The sequence below is a fragment of the Symphodus melops genome (genome assembly GCF_947650265.1).
Source record: "Symphodus melops genome assembly, chromosome: 13".
Classification (NCBI taxonomy): domain Eukaryota; kingdom Metazoa; phylum Chordata; class Actinopteri; order Labriformes; family Labridae; genus Symphodus; species Symphodus melops.
Genome location: NC_136703.1, coordinates 4,238,905 through 4,254,669, shown reverse-complemented (window position 1 = coordinate 4,254,669; position 15,765 = coordinate 4,238,905). Strand labels below are relative to the sequence as shown.

The 15,765-nt window shown below is 41.2% G+C and overlaps 2 protein-coding genes across 2 annotated transcripts; one reads left to right on the top strand and one right to left on the bottom strand.

The window, feature by feature from the left end:
* Positions 1-900: 900 nt before the first annotated feature.
* LOC306834076 (succinate dehydrogenase [ubiquinone] iron-sulfur subunit, mitochondrial) lies at positions 901-5,323 on the bottom strand. The gene is made up of 8 exons (XM_079359838.1): positions 5,152-5,323; positions 3,964-4,097; positions 3,780-3,865; positions 3,518-3,654; positions 3,116-3,232; positions 2,821-2,922; positions 1,431-1,553; positions 901-1,343 (listed from the first exon to the last, which is right to left on the bottom strand). The coding sequence occupies exons 1-8, from the start codon at positions 5,215-5,217 to the stop codon at positions 1,263-1,265; spliced, it is 846 nt and encodes a 281-aa protein (XP_079215964.1). The 5' UTR covers positions 5,218-5,323; the 3' UTR covers positions 901-1,262.
* A 1,873-nt stretch (positions 5,324-7,196) lies between these two features.
* Positions 7,197-15,718, top strand: LOC306833937 (ATPase family AAA domain-containing protein 3-A-like). Its single transcript, XM_079359578.1, has 16 exons — positions 7,197-7,520; positions 8,400-8,476; positions 9,147-9,248; positions 9,361-9,420; positions 9,502-9,571; positions 9,877-10,042; positions 10,209-10,278; positions 10,410-10,565; positions 11,140-11,196; positions 11,324-11,449; positions 11,891-12,015; positions 12,213-12,264; positions 12,351-12,421; positions 12,611-12,778; positions 13,084-13,192; positions 13,270-15,718. Exons 1-16 carry the CDS (start codon positions 7,322-7,324, stop codon positions 15,004-15,006), a joined length of 3,345 nt encoding a protein of 1,114 aa, XP_079215704.1. The 5' UTR covers positions 7,197-7,321; the 3' UTR covers positions 15,007-15,718.
* Positions 15,719-15,765: the final 47 nt, after the last annotated feature.

Sequence of the window (15,765 nt, the reverse complement as noted above, 5' to 3'; positions counted from 1 at the left end):
AAGTTACAGAAATGTTTTCCTATCCTTCTAAACATATTCACGACCTATAAATCGTATTTTTGCAACTGTGGGGCTTAGACTTCTCTTAATCTTTTAATCCAATTAAAGGAAACCAGCTTTCTTTTAAAAATCAAGTTTAAGGAGTTAATGCAGAAAGCTATGCAAAGTAACAATTTTAGTAATTATCTACTTCTCGTTAAAAGTCTATGAACCATGCACTGTTGCACAGTTTCCTTATTAAAGGGATACTTCACCCATTTACAGGAAGCTGTGTATCATTAGAAACATGGTAGTAGTGTTGAATGGTCATGAATCCAGCCCTCATTTTGCCCTGAGACAAGAAAAATGGGTTTTTCTTTGCTTGAAAGTTTTCTTCATGTGATGCAAAAAGCGTCATATTGCATCCCTTTAAGGCCGATGACCCTGAAGAAAGTCACAAGATCTTCATACTACAAGAAACGTTCGTGCACATTGTTAGTTGGTGAAGTTGTGACAGAAAATCCCCCTCTGCTCCCTCAGAGACACACCTCTATAAACCCTTATTTTACAGTAGACATTGTGACCTGATAATGTAGGTTAAGTGTAAACTGTAGTTGTAATGTATGGGTTCAGTCACTATGTGTCCCACTGAGCACTGTCGTGGTAGCGTGGATAAAGTCATCAGCAACCCTTTAGCTATGAGTAAATGCAACGTGACATATTTCATGGGCCTATAATTTTTTACAAAACGAGTCATGTGACACACGCTGATAACATCTGCATACTTTACTAACTTTTCTGTCGCGCATGCAGGTTTTATTTGCTTAGTTTATTTTGTGCAAAGCCTTTTATGGAAATCAAAAATGTCTCCTTCAATACTGATTATGAGAGATAACTTAACTACTCACACTTGAATCATCCCAAAGTAGCACAGCACATTTTTAATGAACATATATTTAAATATTTACAGTGTGAATACAAGTTGATGAGAGTTTCTTAATGAATAAATACAGCAAGGCCTGGTTTCTTCATTATGCAGCCAAATGGCAGAAATGTGGTCCAACATGTTGCCTCTTTTAAACTATAAAGCTTACAGTTCTGTCCAGCTCCGTCTGCTTACACCCTTTCTGCTGCGCCCTTACACGATCCCGCTCACACTCACATCTCAAATACTCGTGAAACTCTTAAAAGGTGCCAACTGAATAAAAATGTCCTTGTTTGCTCTCCTCTTCGTCTTAACTCAGGTCATGATATGATTAGCTGATCTCGGGCGAGCAGGACCTTCATGTAGCTGCTGCCTTCTTCTCTTTGTAAGTTGCCATCATTTTCTTGATTTCTGCAATGGCCTTTCCTGGATTCAGTCCCTGTGGAGCAGCGCGTCAGACAGACAGTGAGAAAACTTCAATCCAACATCTGTGGAAAAATGTATTTGTGAAAATGTGTTTAAGTACCTTGGGGCACGTTTTGGTGCAGTTCATGATCGTGTGGCAGCGGTAGAGAGAGAAGGGGTCCTGAAGTTTTGACAGACGCTCCTCAGTGAACTCATCACGGGAGTCAATCATCCAGCGGTAGGCCTGTGGAGAATAGGACAGGAATCAAACATGTTGTCTGACCTGTTAGGGGTCATTTTTGTTTTCCATTATTTATTGTTTTCCATATGTTGGTGGTAAATGATCCAAAGAAAAACCACTACAGGAAAAATAACTGGACACTTTCTGAATGGCTAAACTTCTTGAAACTTGCAAAACTGCCAGTTCAGAATTTCAGCATTTTTGACACGTCAGTTTTTTTACATTTGTCCTCCTAAACTTCAAAACACATTTTTAATGGGAAATGAAGCTTCTCAAAATACAGCAGAAAAAATCCTGAATTTGACATCTGCATTTTAACATCCAATAGTTTATAGGTATTATTCAGCTTTCAAAAAATACATGCCTTGACTACAGTTTATCGATCAATTACGTCTTTGACCAGGGATTCATATTTTTGGTAGAAAAACAGCTGATAAATGAAGGTTCAGTACATCTCTGTGACATCAGCTCTTAATCAAAACAGCAACCCTGTCTCTGAACATCTGCCAAATGCTGCACAGGCTTCAATAAAGTGCATATGGGATAATCAGTGAGGTTAATATCCTGCAACCTGTGAGGTAAATTCCATTATTTGTATGGCCTGTTTCCACTTTTATATTTACTAATGAATCTGCATTTTGTATGTATTATTGAGATGTTTCAACCAAGAGCGCATTTTTGTAATTTTAGTCTGTCCTATATCGAACCTGGATTTGCTCCCATAAAGAACATTTGATTTTGGGTTAGTGATGACAATGACTGTGGTTATTTTGACAGATAACAGTTGACCCTGTTCAAAAGCTGCACTGAAAACAATAAATCAAAGAACATTGCCACAAATATTTACATTTAATTAAACGTATTTTAGCACTTATACTTGGGCGATTTTTGCGTGACTGATGTGTTTCAACAAGCAAAAAGAAAAATCAGAAATACCCACAGCAGTGCTCTAAAACAAGCAGTGGAATGTGTCCCAACTCTTGAGAGACATCGATGAAGTTAAGTCTTCAAAGCTCAAAGAACAGCCTCGGCCTCAGGTGAGCTGATAAAGTGTACCCGAGAGTTAGAAATAAACAAACGCAACCAACCAGAGGAGAATGTGATTAAATATTAACTACATCTCCAGGGTTTGGCTTCACCCTCAGGCTAAACTTCACATTTGTCTTACCTCACTAGTTGCCAGGAACTACCAGTGTTTCCCTTCCATATTTCATCCACCAAATAATTTCATGATGACTAAGAAAAAGGTTCTGACAGTGTCAGTACCCACCTGCATGAGGACAGCAGGTCCCAGGTATTTGTCTCCGTTCCACCAGTAGCTGGGGCAGCTGGTGCTGCAGCAAGCACACAGGATGCACTCGTACAGACCGTCCTGTCGGATGAAGAAGAACATATTATTCTCCCCATCTTTATGGTCTAATATGACTTGACAGGCAAAGCAGAATGATACCACTGACGGTTTCATTCCTTCAAATGTAATAACTCTGAAGTGGCACAAGACAGGTAAGATGACAGGAAGCCTAATGAAGTTATTTATCTGCATCCATTTATCTGGGTTTATTTACCAGTTTCTGCCTGTCCTCCACCGACTGGAAATACTGCTCCTTCCCCTCCTGAGTCTCATCCTTCTTTTTCAGGTAGGGCTCGATGGATTTGTACTGAGCATAGAAGTTGCTCATATCCTAGTGGAAATAACGCAAAAGAAAAATCAAAACAGACGACCAATAGTTTGGACTTCAATTTATGCTATTTCAAGTATTCAGTCATCCTAATGCTCTATGATTATTAAGATGGACTATAGAGATAACATGTATTTACATTTTTAATAATTGTTTGTGTGTAATATCATAACTCTATTTTTATTGTTTATCTTGTGTTTCATAATCTTAACGATCTAATTCATTGTGATGTTTTCATTGTTGTTGTTGTTTTTTGAAAAATCCACTTCAATGACTTGCAGTACTTACAGGCACCAGATCTTTGACCACATACATGTGTGGGAGCGGGTAGATTTTAGTTGGTTTGCTCGGGTTGCTGTCAATTTTGTTCAAACATGCCAGAGTGTTGCCTCCGTTTATGTTCATCGCACATGAGCCGCAAATACCTACAGAAATACAAAATCACTTGGTTACTAAGGTCAGGCACAAAGGTGCAGTCAAACAAATATGTTAATATGTTTCAAATGAGTCATTCTTATTAGTATGTACTAGTTGATTGTTTGTTTCTTACCTTCTCTGCAGGAGCGTCTGAATGTGAGCGTAGGATCCATCTCATTCTTGATCTTAATGAGAGCATCCAGAACCATTGGACCACAGCTATTTCAAAAAGAAGATGTCAGTGTATTAACAAATCAATTTGATTAATAAATAAAAGCTCAGACAATGTTCTGTTCATGGACACAATGTGTCCTTACGTGTTGAGGTCAACTTCATAAGTCTGCATCCGTGGTTTGTCTCCTGCAGTGTCAGGGTCCCAGCGGTAAATCTGGAACTTCTTGATCCTGGGTTCAGGAGCTGGGGCGGCAGCAGTCTGGGCATAACGCACCATCTAAATCACAGATTAGATGAAAACAAACAGAAGAGTTAATGTATATGAATAAACTTAAAAAACAGAAAAGTAAAATGTGACCTGTTAGGTCAACCAAGGCTAAAATAGGAGGTCCTTGGTAATATATCCTGTAAAGCTCAGCTGTCACCACGTGTGCTGGTTCATCAGCTGATACACACACAACTAAATGATGGGACTTTATTTGTATTGAAAGTTTAAAATATTGAAAATGATCCCTTCATGGAAGGACAGATAGACAAACTTTCATACTGAGACAAAAGTTACACAGAGGTCAAAATAAGTCAAATAAAATAAAATATCATAACAACACAATACAATACACATTTTGTAAAATGTAAACACCCTCTTCAGTTTAAAAATGACCAGTCACTTGATGTTTGCACATTAAAACACTATTTAACCTGTTTGCGTAAGTGTCTTATACATACAGTAGGTGTGGGTGCGCCCCCTAGTGGACGCGTGTAAGAACAGACATGCAAGCGTTACATCACTGTGAAATCTGTGATTACCTAACTGACTCTTTAAGGACAATACAAGACACATTTAGTAGGAAAAATGAATTTTGTTTCTTGTAGTATTAAGATGTCAATAAATGTTTGTGTACTCAGACAGATAAAACAGACTAAATACTCTGCGGTACAAACAGAAGGTCTTTAACAGGAGTAAGGAGGTTCACAATAGGTCAGATAATGTTTACTAAGTAGAAGATAATTATCTTATATTAATAACAACACTTAGACTTTGTTTGTACTACTCTCGTTCACATTAACACTACAGCAGATAGTATGTTCAGTATTATGAGGCATTAATTCACATTTGGCCTTGGAGAAAGGTGTGTTACTACAGGTCATTTACAGACATACGTTTTGCAATGACATAATGCACGTGAGGATGATATAGGTCTACTACAGCCTTTCTTTAAACAAACAGCTGATAAATTAACACGAAAACACATTATTCTACGTACATTATAGGAAACACATGAGCCATGTATGTGGAGACTTAACACACTGGTAAATTGTTCTGTACTTACCACCATGGAGCCACAACTCCTAATAGCCAAAACATTTCGACTCAAAGCTACACAAACAGCTGACATCTTTCCGAGTTTTCACGCCTTTATTTCAGTAATAACACTACAGGCACAGACTAGACTGCTCACTTTTGTCTCCACTGCACTCTATGTAACCAAACGCTCCGCCTTTTACGTACACGTTCACATGACGTAAGGTACGTTGTGCTGCGTATCTATTGTTGCCTTCATGTTTTCTCACTCAACTCGTTCATTCGACTTTCACAACAAAAAATCTCCCCTCAAATGTTTTTTTACACTGCACTTGTAGAATTTTAATTAAATTAGTATTAGTCGTCAATTTGACACTTGTCGTGCCACTATATAAAATATAAATGTAAACTGAACTTTGCAATACATTTACACACAACTCATGGATGCTATATGTATCCCAGAGCTCCTGAATGCTCCATATGGCGTAAAGCCTCTTTCGCAACTGTCATATAGATGTACAGTACACGGGGGTCAATTACATAGCCGTACATGAAAAACAGTGTCTTATATGCTATTAATTTTAACTGTTCTATATGTTTAATAGTCATAATTTAACCTCTTATTTTTTACCTTTCTTCCAGCAGTTATTTACCATGTTATTATTAGTGAGATGTTGTTTTCTTTATATAAAAAAAACCCCTACTATACTTTTTTTTTTTTTAAAGCGAAACATTATGTATTGCATGGTTAGTCTGTATATTTTATTTGTCTCAATATGTTCATTCTAGGTAATCATAATAAAGTACTTTAACTGTTTTTTTGTTGCTCAATCAGTCCTTGACTATTCGATTTTTTATTCATTTTATTAAAAAAAATAATGATGTCCAGCTTCAGTGGATACAGTATTATAGTATAGTCTGAAAAACAATATTAGGTTTTATACTTTATCATTGTTAGCATTTACCTCTGATAGACGCTTTGATGAATGTTGCCTTGATAAATGACATTAATTGATGTGGTTTTAGTTTCTTTTATATTTGATGTATTGTGATGCAATGATTCCCATCTGTGTTCGTTTAATATGCATCACATGACGGGTACAGAGATGTACACATTGAACTCTTCTGAAGGCAAAGAATTTCAAGGTCAAGGGAACATTGTATATGCTCATGTAGATTTTAATTTATTCATTGATCTCAGTCCACAGAGCAAATAAAAGTGAACATTCACCCCCCCCCCCCCCCCCCCCCCCCCCCTCTCTCTCTCTCTCTCTCTCTCTGAGATAAACTCTGCACCTCATTTGGGAGATTAGTACTTAACACAACAGGGCACCAAAACATTTGACTCAGACTATAGAATATATTACACCCCTGTTCTCTGATTAGATCCATTTTCATGTCATCTATATATGATATTGTAAATTGTGTATCATATACACAATTAGGCAACATACTCCTTGCATATCACAGTAATAAATCTTAACATGGGGAGAAAGCATGGACGTAAAGACACCTTCAGGCTTTGCGTGTATGTGTACATATAGAAGGAACTGGCATCAAGTTTCAAGTTGTTCTCAACTTACATGCACATCTGATTGACACTTTACAGGAAGACAGAAAGAGGCGTACAGCTAAATACAAGGACAACAGAGCTAAACACATAGTCAAAACAAACAAATCACATGTTCCTTCAAATTGTGAACAAATAGTCAAGTTTAATAAGGAATGTGATAAATTGCTCATCATGCATGAAATTGGTGTTTATTTAAATACACTTTATGATAAACATCTAGTTGTTAACTGTGCATGGTTTATGAGTATATTGTATTATTCATAGGTATATAGCCCCCCATTTTATAAATAAAAGAAAGAAGCTAAAATCTTTTGACAGAAAACCTAAACCTGAATTTCATGTTGCATCAAAACACAAGTGCAACGTAATCAATTACAACAAATAAAGTTATTATTATAAACCCACTCTTCCGTTTAATGTTGTATAAAGTAATGTGGAGGTCTATATTGACAGGCTTTTTCGTTTAAGTTTCTTTTATTTTGAAAGTTTTAACCGGATATCACCTTGCATCATATGTTGCACTTGATTGTAGTTCAACAACCGCATGGGTAAGTGTATCACCGGGGAGTTGGGGTACTACAGAGCCACTGAGTGCAGCCTGTCGCTCGGACTCCATTGAAGCAGCATGTCGTGGCTCTTTGGTTGGGGGAAGAGCTCCGGCTCGCAGCCGCCCTTGGAGGAGCAGACAGCGGCTGCTTCGGGGGAAAGTGGCGGGGGGGCCCCTGGAGGTTCAGGGGGAAACAAACCCGTGGACAAGTGGAGCAACTTTGACCCGACTGGGCTGGAGAGAGCTGCGAAAGCTGCAAGGGATCTCGACAAATCACGTGCGTAATAATGATCATTTAAAACAGTGTAAACTAAAGCGACATGTGTATTTCCATATCTAATCCAATTTTAAATGGAAAAGTTTTAGTCAACAAGATGACTAGAATGGAGGAAACATTCCTGTGTTGGGACTTGCTGTTCTTTTTGAACGAGCAGAACTCCTTACAGAAAACTTGCACCTGAAAGAGTGCTGACCAGTATACACACTTTGAAAGTCACTTTTTTAATGAGCTCTGCTTCACTGTCCAGTGTCATTATTTAATTCAGCACAGACTGACAGCCTGAGAAGCAAAGCATTGTCAACTTTAAAACTTTTTTCCTCCACACAGCACTGGTGAAAACCGTGCAACAAGTTTCACCCATTCTGTGCTGCCATAACTACATGCATACATGCCACCACATTTCCTCAGATTTGAACCGGGCTTTGGCTTGTCAGATGTCCTTTTATTAAACTCGGGGGAACCGACCGAATCGAGCTCCTATAGATTGCAGTAGCCTACATGCTGCTTGCAACATGCCTGCCAGCCCATTTGACCTCCACACTGCACATGTAGAGGTTTGGTGGGCGTGTCCCAGTGAAGAGGGAACAAAGTGTCCTTGCAGCCTTTCACCTGTCTCTCATATCATTCCCTTCATGCCAGTATGGGCATGTGAATATGTTTCATCCTGTTCTGTCTGTACAGACGTATTTTTTTGTTTGTGTTTATATGCACCCTTCATATTTCTGCTGACATTTCTGACAAGCAGGTTTAGTTTTGCATCATTTTCTGGTGGCGATGTAAAGTGTATTATGCTCAAAAGCCCTGCTTTCATTGTCCGGGTTGTTAAATTTAAATTGCTGAATGAATGAAGCAGTTGTTTCTTAATTATAACCACAGGACATGCCAAGGAAGCTCTGGGGCTGGCTCGTATGCAGGAGCAGACTGTACAGCTGGAGCATCAGAGTAAAGTGAAAGTAGGTGCTGGAGGAGGGGTATTAATTGCTTAGCCAATAGACTGTATAACAAGAACTCTAATGTACAGGCAGTTATCTAACATTTGTTTGATTAGTGACAGAAATTCACTTTGAAAGCACATAGTGAAAGATACCGGTTAATTAAAACAAAACAAAACAAGAACTATTTCCATTTAATTCAATATGCATATGAAATGATAATACAACAAATGTCATATGCAAGGGAAACAAGGCCACGCCATAGAGATTATTGAAAACAATGTTTTACTTTTTACAAAGCATAACAATGAAAAACATGCAAGAAAACATCAAAGAGCATGATTAATCGATATTCACACTATCAAGATATTGATGAGCTCGCCGGAACATCTCTCCCATTTTTCTATATTAGCAAAAATAAGTTGTGACAAATTGACACCTATATTTTTTACATTTGGTTAAAAAAATGATAATAAACACTTAAAACTTGTGGGTTTGCATCTGTTGTTTTAAAGTAAAAGAAATAAAACTGCTCGACATAAATGTAGTCTTACTTCCTGCATGCTACGTAGTTCCACTGCCTTAGGGCTGCCTTTGGTGTAATTCTTCCATCCTCTGATTCTTCTCTCAGAAGTGTTTACTACTTGATCCTGATGTCAGTAAACACAACCCAATTGAATCTCTCTGACAGGAATATGAGGCGGCTTTGGAGCAGCTGAAGGGCGAGCAGATCCAGCTCCAGGGGGAGGAGAGACGGAAAACACTCGCAGAGGAGACCAAACAAAACCAGGCGGTAAAGAAATGACGCTGAACGACACTCTAGTCAGGCAGCGAAATACAAACGTTACTCATAAGAAGGCGTTTTACATGTCAACCGAACCAATCATTCTCTGTATCCCCTCTAGAGGGCACAATATCAAGACAAACTTGCCAGACAGAGGTATGATGATCAGCTCAGGCAGCAGGTAAACCTTTGAAACAAACATTTGGAATCAGTACCTGAATACCACAACGGAGCGTTCATGTGTCATTTTTTCTATCAACAGCAATTCGTCAATGACGAAAACCTTCGCAAACAAGAGGAGTCTGTTATGAAGCAAGAGGGCATGAGAAAAGGTGGATGAAGAAAACAGAATGAACTCGTGCATTTACACATTCATCATCTCCTCACAATGTTCAGTAAAATTGTTCAAACGGCATCGTACTGTCATACGAGGCTGACAGAAGTTGTAAATTATTTCATGGCCCCTTCAACATATAATAAGTTGTATGTTTATTACAGGAGCCATTAAGTGATCTGTCCTTTTTTAATAAGTCAAATCTAGATTTTTCACAGTGTAATAGTGTTAGTCTTAATTTATTTGAATATGAGAAGTGGATGTAAGTTGGTAGAAATTCATTTCTGCTCCTTTTCCTCTCAGCTACCATCGAACACGAGATGGACCTGAGACACAAGAACGACCTGCTTCGCATTGAAGCGGAGGCCAAAGCCCGGGCCCAGGTGGAGCGAGAGAACGCCGACCTGATCAGGGAACAGATCCGCCTGAAAGCTGCTGAACACAGACAAACTGTCCTTGAATCTATAAAGTGAGGGCGAAATGACATTCGTCTCTCCTTAATCCTGAGAGTAACTGGCATGTTATCTCCTGCTATCTCTCTCAGCTGTTCAACAAACGTCTCAGAGGGCTGGAGTGAAGCATGTCTGCCACAGTGGAGGCGGTCGGTGTGATAATTGTGTTTTTGTTCCTGGCAGGACGGCCGGGGCGGTGTTCGGGGAGGGATTCAGGGCCTTTGTCTCTGACTGGGACAAACTCACAGCCACGGTAAATCCATTTCAGACCTGTCAAACTTTTAACACTTAAACCACAGGAGAGATGCAGATAATAGTTTTCATATTTGCAATGCCCTACAGTATATTTGAAGAGGTGTGTGTTTGCACTTTTCCCGCCCACAGGTTGCTGGTTTCACGCTGTTGGCAGTCGGAGTTTACTCAGCCAGGAATGCCACGTCTGTGGCCGGGCGCTACATCGAGGCTCGCCTGGGTAAACCTTCTCTGGTCAGAGAGACCTCCAGGTTAACTATCGCAGAGGCCATCAAGCACCCGATCAAGGTCAGACTTTATCACCATATGTAGTCTGTTTGTCTGCTGATAAAGTCCAACTTATGTACGGTACTGTACATGCATGGTAAATCAATGAATTTTAAACCGAGATTATTTAATTATTGGTTGTTATAGCAACCATGCAGAAAAACTGTGGACTGTCTGGAGCCTTGCTTTGGATGAGGTTTTTGGGCATCATCCTGTAACAGCTGGTAGCGCAACAAATCAGTGCATCAGATATTTTCTGGCAAAAAAATGTGTTGAGTGGATTTGTGTGTTGATGTAGAAGCACATCATCATGCGATGTGAGTGTGTGAATACGTACCTGTATTCAACGTAACACAGGGAAGTGATAGATATAGTTGTTTTTCAAGGGTTGAGTCCTCGAGTCTTTTAATGTTTGCAAGAACTTGAATCTGTTTTGCAGAGCAGGAGAGTCTTCGATGAAGTGTGAAAATGAAGCACATTGTCTGAATGTTATGAGAAAACATTTGCATTTAGCTTTCAGCTCAAAGTTTCTCTGCCTTTCCATCCTGAATGATTGTGTGCCCACTGTGTCATTCTCTGTTTTCATCATTCTTAGACAACCAAGCGTCTGAGAAGCAGACCGCAGGATGCCTTGGACGGCGTGGTGCTCAGCGTGAGTCATTAACTGCTTGTAGTTTTTTACATTTACATAAACTGTAAATTGATACCTTTTGAATGTATCATTCATGTAATAACCGTGAGAAGCGTTTAATCTCGTCATTGTGCCGTGGATCTCACAGGCAGGTTTGGAGGAACGGGTTCGAGACATTGCTATCGCCACTCGCAACACGAGGCAGAACAAAGGCTTGTACAGAAACATCCTGATGTACGGGCCCCCTGGAACTGGAAAAACACTCTTTGCCAAGGTAGGGCAAACTCCTCATTGATAAAAATAAATAACATGATACGGTGACTTTTTACATGAATGAAAGTGTGTGTTTTGCTCCGGCTTTCTTCTGATCTTCATGAAACTGAGATGATTCAGTCTACGGTGTTCTTTCATGAAAACGTTCATTGACTTAACAGTTAAAAAATTAGATTGACTCTTCAGACAAAAAATCTCTGCCCTCGTGGTTTTATGCATCACATCTTTTGCTGCGTTTTGGATAAATGAGGAGTAAGCCGTGATTGGCTGCCCACAGTGAATACCATACTAATGATTGAATTCATTTAATTAGTTTGTTAGCATGCCGTTTGGTCGCCTTTTTTTTTGTTAGTAAAGCTAGCTTGTTTTGACATGGTTGTGTATTTGTTTGTCTGCCTCACTGGTTCTTCATTAAAAACACCTTTTTTCCATGAACTCTCAGAAACTGGCTCTCCACTCAGGGATGGACTTTGCCATCATGACAGGAGGGGACGTGGCACCCATGGGGCGCGATGGAGTCACTGCCATGCACAAGGTGTTTGACTGGGCCAGCACCAGCGGCAGAGGGTAGAGCACTTTAATGTGATCCATTAACATCGTAAGATGATGTGCCATAATGTGTTAGCAGCGGTTTTATACTCACCCAAGGTAACATGTAGGTTTTGCTGCATCAAGAGCATCTCTAATTCTACTGACTAATTACTTTAAAGGCCTTAAAGAAAAACAGCGGCTCACTCTCTTTGATGTTCTCTGATTCTCTGCAGCGTCTTGCTCTTCGTGGATGAGGCTGACGCGTTCTTGCGCAAGCGATCCACTGTGAGTTCAGCTGCAGTGCCATGCGCATGGTGATGACGCCCTGTGTTTTAATCATATATTCATGAGTCATGATTTTTGCATCGCAGGAGAAAATCAGCGAGGACCTCCGAGCCACCCTCAACGCATTCCTGTACCGCACTGGGGAGCAGAGCAACAAGTCGGTACCTTTTAAATAATTCACTAAGCATGGCCGGGCATGAAAATGTCCCTGCCATGACTGAAAAGGTCACTGACCACAGGTCTAAGTAGTCTCCCTCTCCCTCTCTCTCTCTCTCTCTCCCTCTCTCCCTCTCTCTCTCTCTCTCCCTCTCTCTCTCTCTCTCTCTCTCTCTCTCTCTCTCGTCAGGTTCATGCTGGTGCTTGCTAGTAACCAGCCAGAACAGTTCGACTGGGCCATTAATGATCGCATTGACGAGATCGTGAACTTTGCATTACCGGGTCTCGAGGAGAGGGAGAGGCTGGTGCGCCTGTATTTCGACAAATTTGTGCTGGGTCCTGCCACTACTGGAAGACAGTGAGTGTAATTCAATACTGGAGTGTCTGCTCAATGGCGGAGGTGATTTACTACCACATAGGAGCGCTTTGGTCCCTTGAAGTAGCCTTGCTAACTCAAGTTGCATAATGATGTATGTAGTCCTGAAACCAAAGTTGCTTATGCTTCATTACTTAATGCTTTTATGAAATGGTGTTAAAGTCAACAAGAAGTAAGACAGAGTGTACTGATGAGTTGAAACCATAAAAATAAATGGATGATCTCTGAGAGGAGTTTGAGCTCAAGGCTCATTTACTATTCAAACCTCTTGTGCTTGAACTCAACAGGAGATTAAAGCTGGCTCAGTTCGACTATGGCCAGAAGTGCTCCGACATCGCAAAGCGAGCTGAAGGCATGTCCGGCCGTGAAATCTCCAAACTGGGTGTGGCCTGGCAGGTGAGTAGAAAAGCCTGTTGATGATTCCACTCGTAAACAAAAACCAAAACGTTTATTCAATTTTGGTTTTTCTGAAGGCGGCTGCATACTCCTCTGAAGATGGAGTTTTGACCGAAGCGATGATTGACGCCAGAGTCGATGATGCAATCACACAGCACGCACAGAAAATGGACTGGCTGGTGATGGAAGCAGGCGCAGGGGTCGGCAAGGTCGGCGTCGTCGTCCCTAAGGAAGTGGCTGCGGGAATTTCAGCTCAGGAGGCTGCTTCTCCCGCACACAGCCAAGATACAGCTCCAACTATACAACAGGTTCTTCCTATCATAGAGGCTGTGAGCAGCGCGGCCCAGGCAGAAGCAGCCGCTGTGCCTCCAGAGATGGAGGCAGAGGTTATAATCAAAGAGGCTGCCACTATGCTTAAAGAAAGTGAAGTTGTAGGAACAGTTGAAACCATCGCAGAGACGGCTGCTGCTGTGCCATTGGTGCAGGAGGTTGAGGCCATTAAAGACCTCACTGAGGAGGTTCAGAGTACAGCTGTAACTTCAGAAATTGTTGTTCCTGAAGTGAAGGATGTAGTCACGGAGGTTACAGAAGCCGAAGGTTTACAAGCTCCCACTGTTCAAGAAACTGCTGCTGTGTGTAAAGAAGAATCGACTTCTGATGGAGCCGTACAAGAGACCGATGCTGCCGTGTTAGCCAGGGAGGAAAAGGATACTGAAGCACATCTGGAAACGACTGTCTCAGCTGTTGCTCAGGAGTCAGAAGCTACAGTAGCTGCTCTATCCGAGGAGGCCGTTGTCCAAGAAACTGAATCAGCAGCCAAGCCGGTTGAAGGTTTAGAAACTGAAGCTCCTGTGTCTGCCGTGGAAGCCGGCGCTGATGCAGCAAAGGTTGTAGAGGAAATTGCCAGCAATGTAGCTCAAGCAACTGAGTCCGTAGCAAGCATAGTAAAGGAGGTTGAGGTTATAGCAGCTGATGTGGCCAAGGTGGCTGACGCAGTAGCAACTGTGACCGAAGAGATTGAGGCAGCAGTCATCAAGGAGGTCATGGCGGCAGAAAGTGAAGTTGCAAAGGAAGCAAGTGAGGTCGTGGCAGAAGCCGTGTCTGAAACATCAGAAGTTGCTAAAGAGGTTGAAGCAGTAGTGACAGAAGCAGTCAAGGAGTCAGAGATTATTGCTACCGAGGTTGTTAAAGAGGTTGAAACTGCAGTAACTGAGACTGCTACTGAGGAAGCTGAGGTTATCACGACAGAATCTGCTGTAGAAAGTGAAACCAAAGCGGAGCTGCTGACAACTATCGAGGGTACAGAAGAGGGTCAGAGTCTGACCACAGAGACGGCTGTCAAGGAAGCAGAAGTCTCCAAAGAAGCAGAACTCGCCTCACCAGAAGTTTCCAAGGAAGCCGAAGAAATCATTTCTGCCGAAGTCAAGAAAGATGCAGACGTCATGGCAGCAGAGGTGTCCAAGGAAGAAGAAGAAGAAGTCGTCCCTGCAGTAGTTTCCAAGGAAGCCGAAGTTCCAGAAGATGCAGAGGCCCCTGCAACGGAGGCTCCCAAAGAAGCAGATACTTTGCCTGCAGAAGATGGGAAACTGCCCGTAACTCCTGAGGTTGCCGCCAAGGAAGCTGAATCCGAAACAACGTCTGCAGAAGAAGTCAAGACCGTAGTAACCGAAGTCCCCAGTAAGACAAATCCAGCAGCTGTTGCCACCCAGGAACCGAAGGTAGATGAATCGAGTCCAACTGAGAAGCCTCTTTCAAACAAACCGAGTGAAGACGACGGCAAAAAACCACAAGACAAGCCTGATCCAAAGAAATGATCTCTTCAAGTAGTTGATGCATAAACTAAATATAAAGATGGACAACGTGCCTCAACCTTCTGCTGTACAAAGATGAAGCTAAAATCCTTTCCACTGATATGATGTGCATTGAGAGTCTCCATAGTAGGTATCGGCTGGGAGAGCTTTTGTCATGACGTCGCTCCTGAAATCGAAAGCACAGATGCGTTACAGAAGTTCAGTGACTCCTGTGTTAGTTAGTTTATGTTTAGTCTCGCCTTGTCTCCTCTGCTGCAGTGCACACGGTGCCTTAGTCATTTTATACCTTTTTATGACATCAAATAAGTACTTTAAAGAAACTTCTCAGAAAAAAAAGAGCACTTGAACACACAGCAGCATTATTTCTTGCTACCACTACAGAACAGGTCTGAGAAGGTTGAACCCATGGCCCATCTGCTAACATAGAGGAGGTAGGTTTATGATCTATACTGCAACCAGTCAGTAGGAGGAGCTCTAAATAAGCTGTGGCTAGACTTTAAGCTAGATTTTGTGCTGTCCATTCGTCATACAATCTATGATCTGATGAACTGCTGTTGTAAATGAAGGGCTTTTGTTATTTTTAAACACTTGAATCTAAAACATTCACTTTGTTGTCAATCTGCTTGTAGTGTGATACCTGTAATTGCCTTCATTGAGAGTGATTGTTTATGGGCTGTAGAAATGTTGAAGTCTGAGTAAAAATATGTGTGGACAACTAAGACTACCCGACTCTTGCTTCCCCGCTTTCTTACTTTCTCTCCT